Source organism: Leuciscus leuciscus (genome assembly GCF_965113295.1).
Source record: "Leuciscus leuciscus genome assembly, chromosome: 24".
NCBI lineage: Eukaryota > Metazoa > Chordata > Actinopteri > Cypriniformes > Leuciscidae > Leuciscus > Leuciscus leuciscus.
The window spans coordinates 2,466,198-2,483,810 of NC_138723.1; the positions used below are offsets into that span (position 1 = coordinate 2,466,198).

General features: G+C 38.6%; 1 protein-coding gene across 1 annotated transcript in view; it reads right to left on the reverse strand.

Annotated features, from left to right (window-relative positions):
• Positions 1-17,613, reverse strand: part of LOC309488882 (uncharacterized protein) — a gene marked incomplete at its 3' end in the record, with an annotated part of 120,423 nt that overhangs the window by 68,036 nt on the left and 34,774 nt on the right. The window contains exons 6-10 of the mRNA XM_082157300.1: positions 14,116-14,495; positions 11,424-11,510; positions 9,760-9,957; positions 9,404-9,544; positions 4,196-4,444 (exon numbers count right to left, since the gene is read on the reverse strand). Of these exons, the coding sequence (XP_082013426.1) occupies positions 4,196-4,444; positions 9,404-9,544; positions 9,760-9,957; positions 11,424-11,510; positions 14,116-14,495 (1,055 nt within the window). The remainder of the gene's footprint in view (positions 1-4,195; positions 4,445-9,403; positions 9,545-9,759; positions 9,958-11,423; positions 11,511-14,115; positions 14,496-17,613) is intronic.

Genomic DNA, 17,613 nt, shown 5'->3' on the forward strand with positions numbered 1-17,613 from the left:
ACTTGTAATCATCAATATTTAAATGTAGAATCACTAATTAAATTAAACAACACACAAAAAAGGGGAAAAAAATAAAAATGTCCACACAAATTGGACATAAAATAGCCCTATATTAAAATATAAAACATCAATATATTATTCTTCATTCAGTTCTATGCAACATACTCAGATTTAACAGATTTATTTTTTGACTAATTATCAAAATAAAGTAACGTTACAGTCATACAAAGCTATTATTACCAGAGCATGTGATCAGAGCAGGTCATTTTACCATTGTTGCCCAGCATGGCTATTCCAGCTCAGCAAACAGAAGTCTACTACAGTACTACTGAGAAATTTCACGTTATTTGAGCGGACTTTGCTTTTCCAGTGCGTGATCGGTACATGATTGGAGCGTTTAGGCTGTGAACCACAGAGCAGAACCCGCAGCTAAAACAAGGAGCGGAACATTGAGCAGAGAGCGCAGTGCGCCGACGCCGACACACACACGGAACGGAGAGCGCGGCGCAAACACGGAGCAGAAAAGACCCGCACGTAAAGTTACTAAACAAGCTGCGCGAGAATGAAACCTGATCGCCGAACACGGAGGGGCGGGACGGCATATTTTCCATAGACAGTAAAAAATTGGACACAGCGACCCCATAGACTTCAACGTAGAAAAGTTCGTACCGCTTTCTCCTTTCCACAGGCTTGCTCGCTCTCCCGTGGCGTCTGTCATTGCTATGCAACCATGAACAGAGGCGCGCAGAGAAAACGAGCGCGCCGCGTCGCTTCTATTATGAGCGCGCTTGCCGCGCGCCCACATTTGAAATATTTGCATGTGAACGGCCCCTTATGGCAACGTGACATTAGCCTAATCAAAATATTTCCATTTGTGGCTCTTTCCTCCTTTCTTGTCAACAAGTGGATTCAGAGCCATCGCATTAGCAGTGCCGCCGGTCGCCATGTTTCAGTGTTTTTAAATGAATGTCGTGATATTACTGATCATGTGAAGATTTTTGCAGCGGCGCTGAAAATCCAGCGGCGGCGCTGCGCCGCTGCTTAATACATTGTAGGGGAAACACTGGATCATAGACACAGACAACCAAAAGAAAAAGCTTGACATCATCCATGTCTGTGCTACTATCGGTTGCAATGCTGAATGGGGAACGGCTCATAAGGTCACTGATGACCTGTTCATCATTTGAGGAAAGTGTGTTCAATATAGCTGTTGTCTTGGTTCGGGCACAGCCGTACTGCTGGGCAATTTGACTATCTGGAAACATCTTCTTAAATAATGGTCCAGCATGGTCAGCTATAGACACTGGCACATTGTGCTCAGCAATAAAGTTTGAGAAAAGTGTTTCTGCCCTGATGGTCCGTAGATCTTGATCTCCAAAAAACTTTGTGGTGATCTTAGGGACTGAGGCAATGGCACTTTCCAGTTTCTTGTGCTTTGTTCCTTCCACATGGCGTCTGCAATCTGAAAATGTAGATGGAGAGGGGGAGATTATATTCCTGCATGTTGTTACAAAATATTATGAATTACACACACACACACACACATCAACATGCAAAATTCATTCAAAGGATTCATGTAATTTACATTAAAATACATTGTTTGGCTCATCACTAGTACCTTCTAGATTACAATAAATTATTATTACTGTGTAGAGGAATGGAGTGGATGAATGGCTGTAAGCTAATAAATAGGCTTAAGTAGTAATGTGTTAAAGATGAGAGTCAGACCAGGTTACACTTAGCCTTCTGAATTATACTGCGCAAACCAAAAGTAATACTACCCACTGGAGGAAGAAGGGTTGTTTCTCCACATAACATAAAATATTCATTTTATTTTATTTTTCGTGTTCACATTTATGAGGAAAAAATGTTAGGGGCGTGACAGTTCTCCGTTACGGACATGAGCGCTCTGAAAGCGGCACTAACTGCTTTAAAACTTTCACAAAGACCTCAAACAGAAAGCACAGAGCCTTTCTTTAAAGTGAATTTCGTTTTGTATAAATTGTATCTTAATTTTAATCAATGTTTCATCAAGCAATTGCCTGGATTTAATAAATAAATATAGAAGTAAATATAGAAGACAAGATATAATCACGACACGGAGGCGCCGGCGTGAACTAGAGCTCGCCTCATAAATTAACCGAAACTCAGCGCCTACTTGACTCACAGACCGGTCTACTTTTAAACAGAATAATTCAAAACGAAAGAAAACAGACTGCTCTCTGCTTGTGTAATCCGTATGAAATGTGCATTTCTCTCTGGCGCGTTCACTACTGCGAAGATCGCGAGACAGCATCGTCAACTTCATCTTTGCAGCCGACACGACACTGATACAGGAAACACATGTTTATTAATAAACAATTAAAATGTCTCCTTTCTATATTTGACATTATTCATAATCATTAGGCTACTTTTGCCGGTTCTTTGTGACTGCTTTTAGGTGCGTTATTGGCAGCGCCACCCTTACATGTTAGCCTACATGAACGCGTGAACTGAACTGAGCTCGTCACAGCTGGACTGCCTGTTATGATGTCAAGGTCATTTTTAATGTTCATAAATTCAATTAGGCTAAAAATAGCCTAATTGTTACCTTTATCTTACGTTAATCAGCACCTGGCCTGTCTAAAACCTTCCAGATTTCTAGCCATTCAACCACTTTTCTAACTGCCAACTAATTTCCCCAACTAATGGGAAGGATGGCCGGTTTGATAAGCTAACGTTAGCCTATTGACACTATGAATGCTTTTTTTCTTCTCATTTTCCTTTTATTTTTAATATAATTATGTTTCTGGGGATGGGGAGTATTTGTGTGTGAGACTGTGTTCGTTACCTGTTGCTCCTTGGTGACTGATGTCGATGTCCGTCTTGCAGACGGTGCAGAACGCATGATGAGGTAGCCTGGACATCTGGAGGCAAGGCCATCTCTTACGATAGCGGTCTAAAAATCTTTGTGTTTTTCAAACCTTTTTTTTGTGGCGGTTCAGCCATGGCATGAAAGCCTAGGTATCTTATCCGCCCAGTCTGGCTTGCTTGAGGCACTGAATTGAATTGAGTGCAAAGCATGTGGATAGGAGGGGGAGGTGGGCGGCGGGTTAACATGCAGGGCTCTGATTGGCCGAAAGCTTTTCACTCCATTTACACGCTGTGGCTCAGTGGCAGAATCTGCGTCATAGATTGCATAGAAACTGAAATCGGCGAAATGCGAGAAGCAACAAAATGCGTACCTAGAGAGCAGCGAATCGTACAAGCGTACTTATGGGTCAAAATGCGTGCCGAGTACGAAAAATGCGTACATGTTGGCAGGTCTGGAAAGAGTACTTTATAAGAGAGCTTGGGGTGAACTATCCCTTGCATCTTATTAGGAATAATAATTACAAGTGGGAACTCAACCACCAAACCTTGTTTAAGAAAGACAAACACTTTTACGTAAAGGCTGCTCCAAACAAAAGGCAGCAAAACTACACCGCTATATTGTGTTCGCCCATATGCAAATCTTACCGAAGCTTGTTTTGGAATTCCTAGATGTAAACTCACAATTGTAAGAAAAACATCTGAATTGTGAGATAACATTCAAGTTTAATACTCAGGCTATGCGTCAGTGTTTTATTACTCGAGACTAGACTCGATTTGCGTGCATCACAGCTAGTGCAAGATAAGAATTTGTGGTTAAAAGTATATGAATGTTTATTTTGTTTAGAAAATGTCCGCTGGTTTGTCTAGATAAGACTCTTATTCCTCGGCTGGATCGTGTCGAGACTTTGAAGCTGCACTGAAACTCACATCTGGACCTTCGACCCGTTGGACCCCATTGAAGTCACTATATGGAGAAAAATCCTGGAGTGTTTTCCTCAAAAACCTTCATTTCTTTTCCACTGAAGAAAGAAAGACTTGAGCATCTTGGATGACGTGGGGGAGAGAAAATTATCAGTCAATTTGAATTCTGAAGTGAACTACTCCTTTACCTCGAATTTGGTCTGAAGCACTACAACACTGTTAGGAGTTTTGGAAAAACCTTTAGTAAGTATGCACAAAAGTAATAGAGGTGAGTGCCAAAACAAGCCCTGCTTTAACTTTGCAAGATGCCACCCATGAAGGACAGCAACTTGAGCGTTTTCAGTGAGGTTAGCAGACATCAAACATCCAAACCACAAGAAAAACCAACTTGCAAACGAATACTCGCCCTTAAGTTGCTCACCTTCGTCATAGTTTCACTGAAGATGCCTTCAGAGTTGTTGAAGACTTCCAGGACTGCATCGGTGGCGGTCATATTTGCATATTTGTTCCTAAGCTCGGAGTTTCCCACCTGGGAGTAGATCACAGGTCCTCGGGTGGGATCCAGCAGGCTCTTCTTTATCTCAAACATTTTGGCATCCACCTCCTTCAGAATGGTTTCTTTGGCCTTTTCCATGTGGCAATACTCAGCAGCCGATGCCTTATTCAACATCTAAGAACACAGCATGAGCAAATAAAGTCTTATAGTCAATATTGCGTGCTGACCCAACAAATGCCACCATTGGATTAAGAATGATGGGAATTTTAGAGCGCAACAGTTTCACAGTTCCAGAGTTTGGGAAAATTCTTGAAGGATGCAGGATTTTTCCTGCATAGAGAATTATGAGGCGGCCGCCTCCGTCAAATTTCGTGCCGCCTCCGGCTCTCGACAAAACTCGGACTGACAGTCACATGGTGAGATACACTTTTTTCACCGTGACGGTTCTGTTGCGGTTTATGTCCATTCTCAAACCGTAGCCTATATAGTGCTGCGCGGATCGCGGATAATCCGCGGGGCGGGCGGGCCAAGTAATAAAAACATTCCATTTCAATGAATCGAGGGTGGATGATAGATAAATCAATATACTGAGTTGAGTTTAATAAAGACACGGAACTCTCATCACGGTAAAACGCAATGAACGAGCGTCACTCTTTTACTTTCGTTTTCAACAACGTAATTTTCTTCAGGGAAAACCAATCAAGGAAAACATATCAGGGCTCGACATTAACGCTTGTCAGGGACCATAGACTGTGTCCGGGACACGTGTGTTTTTTTCTTTTTTTGAAGGGAAAAGTGAGAGAGAATTGTACTACTTGCCCAACCGTACAAATGCCCTGATTAAAACAATTTTTTATATAAAAATAAAAAATAACTAGGGAATCACCAAAAACATGAGGATAATTCTGTTTTATTTCATATAATGTAAGTGGCGACTGATAGCCTATAGCCTAGTTGATAATAATATAGGCCTACCTAATGTAGCCTACTGACGGTAACAAAGTTGCGCTGTTGAGGCTCGCGCAGTTATTTATAACATATTATAGTTAAACAATATAGCCTAGGCTACACACGACCAGAGAGCTGTTTTCCTGAATGCCATCAAGATTGAAACAGAGACTGATTTCATAACAGTTCAATAAACAAATAACGTTAGTTAAAATTAAGTCACTTACATTTTAGACGCAATGACTGTTTTTGTTCTGTTTCAGCAGCGAAAATAGTTCCAAACAAAGACCACAGCAGAACCATAGCACATCTCACAGCAACACTCATTATTGAATGATTCAGCGTTTGATTCAGTCAAAGTTTCAATTACCCATTCATAAACTGCCTCATTCTGAATAAATCAGCCGTTTGAACGAATCGTTTGAATGAATGACTCAATGACTCGCTCATTAAGACGGTCACCTGCCGCCTCCTACTGACAGTTTAGTTTCATAAAGTATCATTCTTTTCAACATTCCTTATTTGCATATTCAAAAATATTTTAAATAATCTCATTTAATACAGTTATAATCTTTCAATGTAAATTATTTAATTTGATTGGTAACAGCCTAGTGTCTTATTATTTTTATTGAATATATTGATCAAATTTAAGAATTTGAAATGAAAGATGGAGCATACATTTAATAAAATTAGGGGGAAAATGCCCTTTATAAAAGGTAAAAAAATTATTCTGAGTGTTTTCAAACAGTGATGTAATGAAACATTGACAATTTAACCCTCTGGAGTCTGAGCGTTTTTTTGGGCCCTGGGGGTGTTCTGACATGCTCTGACATTTGTGCTTTTTTCAGTTGCTTATAAACATATTAATGGCAAAGGTGTAAATTCACTCTATATAGCACAAACAGGACTACAATAATATGTGAGCCACATGTATGTACATGTTTTCATTTTTGAGAGAATAATGTTTATGCGTGGTTATCGAAAAAACTAAAAATTTAAAATTTTGAAATAAGGCCACAAAACACATACTAAATATGTGGCAATAAGACTTTTGACTTATGGATGTCGTCGCCTATAGTTTTTTCTTCAAAATTATGTGAAAATAGTCTTGCTTTATCGTTCACATAAAACCATACATTGATTTAAATTGATGTAAAACAGGTTTTGCTTGGAAAGCCAATATGCGAGGGGGCGTGAACGAGGAGTGGTTTACACCTTAGAATACACCCACTCTGCATAATTAGCCATTCACTCAGGTGTGACACTGACTGAGCCACAATGCAAGGACAAAGACTTATATTGACCATTTAAGATTTTGCTTACATCTATCTTGTAAATATGTTTTGCTATTTTATTAAAACGGTTACAATTACAACAATAATTACAATTTCAACAATATTTCAAGTGTACTCTTTCTTTGTAAAAAAAAATTATTATAGGCCCTACATTTAATCTATGTATTCATTAGTTTGAATATAACCAACATTGGAACAGCTAACATCTTAGTTGATGACTTTATTTTTGACAAAAATAGTATTTTATATATAGAAATGGCTAAACAAAAGCTTATTTGATGTGGCAGTATATTCTACAGTAAAAACTGTACCCAAATCTGGTCAACAAAATGTTGTCTTTCATATTTCGTCTGACTGTAACGTTGTTTTCATGAAATATTAGGGCATATTGTTAATTTGCAGTTTAATACGTTGCTTATACAAATAGCCTACATTTTATTTCAACATTCAGTCGATGTTTACTTATCTCAGTATAGCAATACAGTTTGCTAAAACATCATCATTCATTCACACACGCGAATTAAATTTAAACTGTCTTTGCCAGCTGTGGTAAACAGCGCGCATTCATGCTGTTTATTCATTCATAAACAGAAACCCACGTGAAGAAATTCACGTGAGAAGGAAAAAACTTACTTGTATTCCTCAGCTCGCTCCTCGATATACCCGCACTTCTGAGGGACATTTTCCATTAGTATTATTCCTCACAGCGCTGCAAGACGGTGTAAACAATGATCTAAATAAACTTGTGTGTTTTCTCGAGCTGATGGGGGCGTTCACAGGATTGCCTCAGTCATTTGCGTTTGAATAGCGCGCGCTCTCCGCGGGCGGGGCCGATTATAACGTAATGAGATGAGATGAGCTCGACTGGAATCGCTCTCTTTTAATACAGATTTCACAAGATGAGAATAATTGTTTTTTTATATAAATTACTTCATTTAAAAGAAGAGAATTCAATCTTCATGCCTGTGTCTCTGTATGCCTGTTTGACTGAGTATTCGCTCAGTTATTGTTCATTTTCGGACGCGTTTCAGAATGGACTTCACTGGCAGAGAGAAGGCAGAACTCGCTTCGTGTTTATTTTTCTTTATTTGGCAAAAAGCACAACACTTTGTTTTTATTGTGAGTATACACAAAAATAATACACATTTAACAGAATCGATTGATGTATGAAACTCCTATGGAAAATCAAAGTCAACAGAGTATTTATGAGTTTCTTTTACACTAATAAAAAAAAAGCGAGCTGGTATCGCCGGCGATACCGTAGACCTCAGGGGGTTAAGCTTGAAGAGAGTAAAGCCTCTGTTTAGGCTATTAAGGAAATGTAATTTTGCCAAAAGAAGAACTTTTATTTTAAATAAATGTTCATTTTAAATCAGCCTACTTCAGTGTGATATGTTACCATATTATCATGCGTAACACTGAGAATATGAATAATTGTAATGTGATGATCAGATGCAGATATCTAAATCAGAGAATATGGGCGGTTGGCGGGTGGATTATTTATTTTTAACAGTGGATTCGGGAGACTCAAAGTGCACCAGATTAATGAATTTATCTTTAAAATGTACAAAATTTTCTTCCGGGGGGCCTTGCCACCGGACCCCCCTAGAGGTACCGAGCTCCACCCGCAAAAATAATGTGGGAAACACATTAGGCTATATGATGATCTACGAAAAATACAAATTTAATTACTTTATTATTAAAATACATTATTAGGATTTTACCACCTCCGCCTCATTTTGAGCCAGGAAAAACCCTGGGATGTATTTTCAATGCTTTGTAGATAGGGATGCACCGATAAGAACATTTTGCAGATGCCGATAACCAATAATTCTTTATACTTAGATAAAAGTAAAAAGCTATTATTTTGTGTAGATCCATGTTCGAGGCAGTTCGACTTAACAAGCGCATTTCTTTACACACACACACACACACACACACACACACACACGAATTGGAAACACTCGATCTGCGCCAGTGGACGCGCACTGTTATGAATGCCTGTGCAGCAATGTGAAACAACGGCAAGCACACACGCAACTTCTAAGGAAAGACTGTATTCTCGAACTGTTTCGACTTTAATCTCGAAATGCTAGATTTTCTTTCTTTTAGACTACAGAATTTATTAAACTTGTCAAAACGATAATAGGAACTCCACTATGTCTCTCTTTACATTTATTTTGTCCTGTTGTCGGCTTCAGCTAAGAAAAGAAATAGTTCACCCCACACGTCCAAAATTCATAGCACACTTTAGATAACCTTCGGCAGCGAGTGCAGGCTCTTTGGTGGAGCTCTGCTCTGAAGGAAGTTCCATCGTGACAAATGAATGGACTACTAGCGGACTCGGAGTGACATGAAGACATGAATCAGAGGCACAAAAACGTTGGCAGGGGTGAGCGGTCATTATGTTTACTAATTCCTGAACCGTGCTTTGTGCGCGACCCGAAAAAAAAAAGAAAAGAAAAAAGCGGATTTGCATGATTTACGAGAGCATAATTTTCAAGTCGGAAAAGCCGGATTTCTGGATTTATCTGGAAGAATCACATCCCTGAATAATGTTTTCATTATAATTTTATGTAGCCGATATGACAGACTTGCGCTGCACATGTTGCACTGAACTCTATTTTCCTTTTTGAAGTGATTCAATCATATTTCAAGCAACTCAATCCCATCATGCTGAACAGTGGCATCTGAAGCGTCTCAGCTGAAGGAAATAATACATTGTTTATCAGCTTTAATATCTCAGCTACATTTTCTGCAGACACCGACATGGTGGCCGATATATCGTGCATCCCTATTTGTAGTGAGAACCCTCAACACCGAATCAGACATTTACGAAAGAGGGGTGGACAGACCCAAAAAATATGGCAACAACAATAGGGAATCTTACCGAAATGGACAACCCAAGACTCTGGATTCGGATGCCAAGTTCATAAGGCGACTCGCAGCTATAATGGTCTGCAAGGTACTTCAGGAAATCAGCAAGGTCAATTCTAGGTGTCGTGCTTCTTCTCCGGAATATTCTGAGACTCTAAGCAAGCAGAAAACCACAGCGTTACGTCAATGCAGATGTATAGGAATTGTTTTTTTTTTCTCTGTATTGTGTCTTCCCTATTATATTGGTTATGTTGTGTGTGTTAAACAAGTGAATTTCCAAAGAATTTCCCCCTGGGCACAATAAAGTTATTCAATCAATGAGTATGTTGAATACTGGTCAAGAACACAGCCAATGCCAAGCTGACTCACCTCAAGAACGTCCACAGTTGTAATCTGACGTACATCATCATCTTTAGTATTTGCATCTATTTTGAACATTCGGTGGATAAGAGGGATCTTGCAGAGAGGGCCCAGATGGAGTTCTTCAAAGCGTTTCTTGTTCTTCAGGTTGGCCAGACCCTGTCCCAGTTCGTAAAGTGTGCACACGCAAGACACCGCCTCCACTGACTGACGTGGAAAGAAACACATCAGGTAAACTCAAGGGGTCTCATTTATAAACATTACTAAAAGTGTACATGCGCCCAAAAGCAAAAAATGTTGTACGCCAAAAAAATGTCAGACTTATAAAAGCGAGCGTACGCCAGAACCTGCGCAAAATCCCCTTTATAAACCCCAGTCAGAGGAAGATTGTGAACCTGCGTCTACTCCCCGAAATTACCATATGAGCTTACAACGCCTCCTTTACTGTGCATATCCTCATCTGCATATCATTTGCATATGCATATTCATGCACGTGATGCCATGTTTATCGGTATGTTGGAAACTCAGATTTCGAAGACCAGGAGACTTGGTTCTTTCTTCAGCAGGATTCTTTATTGAGAACACGAGCTGTCGGTAGCTGCAGTCACCAAAGTCTAACTGAGTTCTATACAGTATAGTTTTTATACATTTACAAGGAGGAGGGACTTTTGGAGGTGGAGATAAATCAAAACAAAGCATAGGGATGATTTGACTCAATCAAGAATCAGCATAACACTATCATTCAAATGATCCAATCAGCCTGACAGTATCACCCATACCTTCACATGATCATAGCTTAACTTGGGACCATGACACTGTTCCGGATACAAAGGTTAATGTCCGACACCTGGGTTGCTTGACTTAATCTTCTTTGAAATATCATCATCTATGCCTCAAATGCTAAAATCAGTAACCTAAATTAAACATTTAATATATTTGTAATACAACAGGTACAAGACATTAGGAAAATATGAGATAATAAATAAATCAAATAGGCTAGTATAAAATACATTTCAGAGAAAGTTTTTCTCAATCTTTTCCACTGGACAAACAGTATTTTTAATTGCTTTATATTTTTAATGGAAACAGATTGTGTTCATTATTGATCATTATTTGCGTGTAAATATTTCCTCAGTCCACGAGTTCTGCTATTATCATGCGCTGAGCAAACATTAACACACAGCATGCCTCAGGAAAAGTGTTCAACAGCAGCGCATCCACTACTAATATTTATATTTATTAGAATATATATAGAATATAATCTTAACTCCACTGAGAATGGCATATTTAATCTAAATGTGTTTATCAGATGTAAAACAGAGTTTAAATCATTCTTGTATGTATTTAAACTGTTATCGTGAACATGCACTGTATTTGTGATAAGGATTCATAATGAATATTAAAGTGGTTTTCCTTCATCAGCCGTCAGTCCCTCAGATCAACATCGGTGTCTCTAGAATATTCATACGCATGATCAGAGTTTACTTACAGATGTCCTTACACACTCTCCCGTCAAGTGTGTTTTTATAAATCACAACTTATGTGTGTGAAGTGTGAACTTATGTGAACTTATGCGTACGCTCTTTCAGGGCCTGTTTTGTGCGACGCAACAGTTAGAAATGAGACAAGTCTCATCACAAACCTACACTGGGACTTTTGTGTAGACCTCGTACCTCAATGTACAGATTGATCTCCTGGATGGTGCACTGAAGGTCCTGCACTGCAGGAAGATGCCGAAGTGAGCAAACTCTGCTTATTACCTTTGACAAAAAAAAAAAAAAAAATGAGTCATGGTATTGACATTGGGATGAGCACAAAATAGGTCTGGATAGTGCTGGCTGTTCGGTATACCGGTTCATATCGAATACCGGTGTTTATTTTTGTTATGATATGATTGTTTAATATACCTCAATACCGGTGTATGTCACTTTAACAATGTTGGGAACACGGCGCAATACTGTTTGAGAGGGTCTTTTCACTGTTGCACTGTGTGGTGATGCACAGATGTATGAAGATGGACAGGTTAAACTATAATTAATAGCTGTCAAATTATAGTCAAGTCAAGTCATCTTCATTTATATAGCGCTTTTAACAATGTAGATTGTTTCAAAGCAGCTTCACAGAGATAAACGTATAATTTATGGTAACAGAGATTGTTTTGGCTTTATAGTGGTTCTTTAATAAAGTTATTTTCCAGCTAAAGTTAGTTTTGATTGATTCGCTTCCGTCGCAATGATCATTTGTTATTAAATTAGGGGCCGCTAAGACGACACCATTCTCTCTACACAGACTTTAAACGCGAACCTGTGAGAAAATGCTGATGGCGTTCACATGCGCATTAAGAACTGGTTCTATAGTTATGTGCGTTTGAATATATGTGCGCAGGTTTGGAATTCCCCACAGACCAAGCCTAAACAAAGTACTGGTGTTTCCTTATAATTTTTTATACAGAATTTAATTTTATTTTATCAATTCGGGGTAGATACGCAAATTGAGTTTCCCGACGACGCTTTATCTGTAGAGTGGTAAAGGGATCCTCCATAGGGAGAGACTAGTTGGCACTTCAGCACTGCGTTGTCATCGGGTCCAGGCGCAGGTCCTTCATCAGATCTGGATACGGCCTGGATCCGGCAGGCTGCGGGAAAACCTCGGGATAAACAAAGACACTAAAATTAGCGTAGATGCCATTCTTCTTATGATGTAACAAGTACATCAGGATTTATGGGAAGTGTTCCCGGTTCCGGCTGATCTAATCTATGCAGCCTAACATTGAATTATAGAAGACTATAATGTATTATGTGTATGCTACAGTAGGTCAAAGAGATGTGTCTTTAATCTAGCTTTGAACTGACAGAGTGTGTCTGCTTCACGGACAATGTTAGGAAGACTGTTCCAAAGTTTTGGTGCTAAATAGGAGAAGGATCTACCGCCAGCAGCCGATTTTGATATTCTAGGTATTATTAACTGGACGGAATTTTGAGATTGCAATAGACGTGAAGAACTATAATGCGTTAAGAGCTCGCTCAAGCACTCCGGAGCTAAACCATTTAGTGCTTTGTAAGTAATCAGCAATATTTTAAAATTGATGCGATGTTTAATAGGGAGCCAATGCAGTGTTGACAGAACCGGGCTAATATGGTCATACTTCCTGGTTCTGGTAAGAACTCGAGCTGCTGCGTTTTGGACCAGCTGTAGTTTGTTTATTAAGCGTGCAGGGCAACCACCCAGTAGAGCATTACAATAATCTAGCCTTGAGGTCATGAACGCATTAACTAATTGTTCCGCATTTGTCATTGAGAGCATATGGCGTAATTTAGATATATTTTTAAGATGGAAAAATGCAGTTTTACAGATACTAGACACGTGACTTTCAAATGAAAGGTTGGTATCAAAGAGCACACCCAGGTTCCTAACCGACGACGAAGACTTGACAGAGCAGCCATCAAGTGTTAGACAGTATTCTAGGTTATTACGTGAGGAAGTTTTTTGTCCAATAATTAGAATCTCTGTTTTTTTTCTGAATTTAGAAGTAGGAAATTACGAGTCATCCAATTTTTTATATCAGCTATGCATTCCGTTAATTTTGTGAATTGGTAAGTTTCGTTAGGTTTTGAAGAAATATACAGCTGAGTATCGTCAGCATAACAGTGAAAGCTAATTCCATGTTTCCTAACGATATCTCCTAATGGTAGCATGTACAGAGTGAACAGCAGCGGTCCTAGTACTGAGCCTTGTGGTACGCCATACTGAACTTGTGATCGATGAGACATCTCTTAATTTACTGCTACAAGTCATTTACTGCTACACTGCTATATTACAGTGTTTTCCATACATTGGTTCACAATATCAACACTGCCCGGCACAAATAGATTTTCCAGAAGGCTTTGACATTGTTAAATAAACATGAGCACTGCATGTTTCAAAGTCAAGACGCGGCACGGGTGTTTATATATGAATGTATTTCAAGGGAACTGACTGTCTTTAGAAAAGTTTATATGTTATTTTCATTCAATCTTTCTTTATCTTTCCTGATAAAGCAGCGTTTATGAGCGCCTCCTGCTGGACCTCTTTGTAAACAGCATCATTTTATGGGGTCTTACAAACCTGTATTAATACTAGTGTGGGATTTTTCTACAATATTCACTCATGACAGTAAAATAGGGCATTCTGAGTCAATCCACTGCAGTGTTTCCTCTCTCAATCAAAAGAAAATGTGGTCAACAACACCCAGTCATGATTTAAAAAAAAAAAAAAAATACACCATCATGTACCGTGAAACTGGTATAATTTTGAAAAATACCGTGATATAAATCTTTGCTCATACCGCCCAGCACTAAGGTCTGGATAATTTCCCAAGACACAAACCCTCTCGATGGTCACATGCTCTCCTTCGGCTGCAAGGGCTCTCATGACATCCTCCGCCAAACTGTTCACTTCGCTTGAGCTCATGGCCTTTCTCTGTCTCCCAACATTGTTTTCATCTTCCAGCAAGGCTTCTGCTGCCCTCATGCTTGCACCATGAACCTCCCTCATCTGGCTGTAGAAGGACTCATAGAAGACAAGCCCTCTTCCCTCCTTCAGTTTCTTCTCCTCAGCATTGGGCATCTTGGAACCAAGAACTGGGAAGTCACTAGTGGACAGATTACCAGGGGCGATTGAACTTGCCTTGGGCCGAACCACTTGTTCATCCACCACAGGTTTGGACTGAACCTTCTTTGCTTCCTCATCAATCTTCTGTTGTGGTCCTACAAGAATAAAGCCAACAATGTGTTTTTAAAGACTTAAAGTTATAGTTCACCCAAAAATGAAAACGACCCCATGATTTACTCACCCTGAAGTCATCCTAGGTGTATGACATTCTTCTTCAGACGAATAAAATCGAAGTTGTATTAAAAAATGTCCTGGCTCTTCCAAGCTTTACAATAGGAGTGAATGGGCATCATTTTTTTAAGTCCATTCAAGTGCATCTATCCATCATTAAAGTGCTTCTATCCATCATAAAAGTGCATCTATCCATCATAAAAGTGCTTCTATCCATCATTAAAGTGCTTCTATCCATCATTAAAGTGCTTCTATCCATCATTAAAGTGCTTCTATCCATCATTAAAGTGCTTCTATCCATCATAAAAGTGCATCTATCCATCATAAAAGTGCTTCTATCCATCATTAAAGTGCTTCTATCCATCATAAAAGTGCTTCTATCCATCATTAAAGTGCTTCTATCCATCATTAAAGTGCTTCTATCCATCATTAAAGTGCATCTATCTATTATAAAAGTGCTTCTATCCATCATTAAAGTGAATCTATCCATTATAAAAGTACATCTATCCATCATAAAAGTACATCTATCCATCATTAAAGTGCTTCTATCCATCATTAAAGTGCATCTGTCCATCATAAAAGTGCATCTATCCATCATTAAAGTGCTTCTATCCATCATTAAAGTGCATCTGCCCATCATAAAAGTGTTTCTATCCATCATAAAAGTTAATCTATCCATTATTAAAGTGCTTCTATCCATCATAAAAGTGCATCTATCCATCATAATATTATTATTTTTAAATATGGATATTTTTCTTGCATGAATGCATCGCTTCACTTCAGAAGGCCTTTATTAACCCCCTCACAGAGCAGTTTGGGACTGCTCTGCTTTTATGATGGATAGATGCACTTTTATCAAGGATGGATGCACTTGAATGGACTTTAAAAAAAATGGTGCCCATTCACTCCCATTATAAAGCTTGGAAGAGCCAGGACATTTTTGAATATAACTCTGATTGTATTAGTCTGAAAGAACACCTAGGAGGTCATATACACCTAGGATGACTTCAGGGTGAGTAAATCATGGGATCATTTTCATTTTTGGGTGAACTATCCCTTTAAGAACAAGGAACTGTTTATGTACTTGTCTATATAACTGTATATAGGGCTGTGCGATATGACGATATATATCGTATGAACGATATAAAAAGTATATTGTTTCATATTATGCTCTATCGTTTATATCGTGGTGTCGCAAAAAAACATTGTTTACGACAAAACTTTTTCATCATTTGGATGACTGCAATCTTACACGCAACCACGGGGACGCAGGCAGAAACGTGAATAATGGCGAGTGAAGGGGAGACAGAACCGGGTGGCTCCGAGCAGGAGAAGGACCAGCCAAGACAAACCGAGGAGCTCGTTCCTAAACGAGGGGCTACCTCTGTAGCATGGGCATGGTTTGGTTAACTTTCTATATGTTTGGTTGACTATTTTATTTTGATAATGAACATGCTGCGATGTCAAGTTAGCAATGCTAGAACGTGTGCGCGTGTGAGGCGTCGGCGCGATCACAGGATTTTTTTGTCCTTCTGAGGGACCTGTTACTCCGTATAGTCATACGGATAGAAGCAACAACAACAAAATTATATCGTCATATATAATATATATAGTCATATATATATATACATATATATAGTCATATATATATATATAGTCATACGGATAGAAGCAACAACAAAAAAAATTTTTTCCAAAACTGTATAGTTTTTGTAAAATACAGAAAATAAGCACGATGCCGTTTTCTGCCGTCTCGGTTTCCTCTATGTGAACTTTGGATCCCGTTGCGTGAACCGAGGCCAGCAAAAATTTTCCTTTTGTTTTGTTAATCTGTAATTATTTAAGTGAAATAGCCTATATTTTGCGTATAGGCCTATATATTAGTTTTATATATTTAGTTTTATTCTGTTTCCTCCGTTTACAGAAGAGCTTTAAGTGCGTGATGTGACATTGTTTGAATCAATGTTCTACACTATCCTGCAATTTTCGCTGGTTTCAAAAACAAAAAGTTGCATATTACCTGCTATTCATTTTCACTGAAATGTAGGCCTAATTGTTTGACATTTGGTGACATATACAGTAGCATATACATCCTCGGGAAAACTAACGCCAGCGCATTGCCATTGCGACTTAGGCTACCTATGACTTGACAGCTGAGCACGGGCATTTCACTCACGTTGATATTGGCTATGCGTCAGTATCACATTTGCACAGTAGCCTAGCCTACTATTTGAATTCATGATTGGTTGACTGCCAAATTAAAATATTTAACCGAATGATCAAATAATGTTAATAACCGGTTAATGGCCTTTTCAAATAAGTGTGTCTGAGAACGATTCAATTAGATTTTGTTTCCTTTTCTGGTTATGTTCCTGTCAAAATTTTGTTCATTTGTTTTTGTTCATTGAACAGATTCAGAGCCTTGATTGCTGCTACATTTTAAACTTGAAAGTACAATGTTTGCATTTGGCATTTTATATATCAATATTTTATGTTGGGCTTTTATATTTCATTCATATTTTATGTAAAAATATATATATATAAACTATTATTTTAGTTTATATATATTAAAAGAAAGTATTTTCCATGTGGTAAATATTTAAACTATTAATTGATTGAATTTACAGAAAAGGTACTATACCGTGATATATATCGTTATCGGGATATGAGATGACTTATATCGTGATATGAGATTTTGGTCATATCGCCCAGCCCTAACTGTATATACTCTTACTGTCAAAGCACTTTGCTCCTGCTTGTTTATCATCTACAACTGGACAAACGGAGTAGGTTTTTAACGGCAGTGCAGACCCAAATAAGAGGGAGTAGCCATTCTCCAGTTCACTAATGGAGTTGCTTGCAGCTGGATATTTTCTTATAACCTCTTTAACTCTATCTATCAGATCCTCTTGCTTCATTTCACTACCTCTTTGAGCAAAGTCAGCTCCCAAATAACTTCAGGGTTTCTGCACACTTTCTGCACACAAGTCAAATTTAAGGCTTTTTAAGACCCTTTAAGACCTGAAGAAATCAAAATTAATA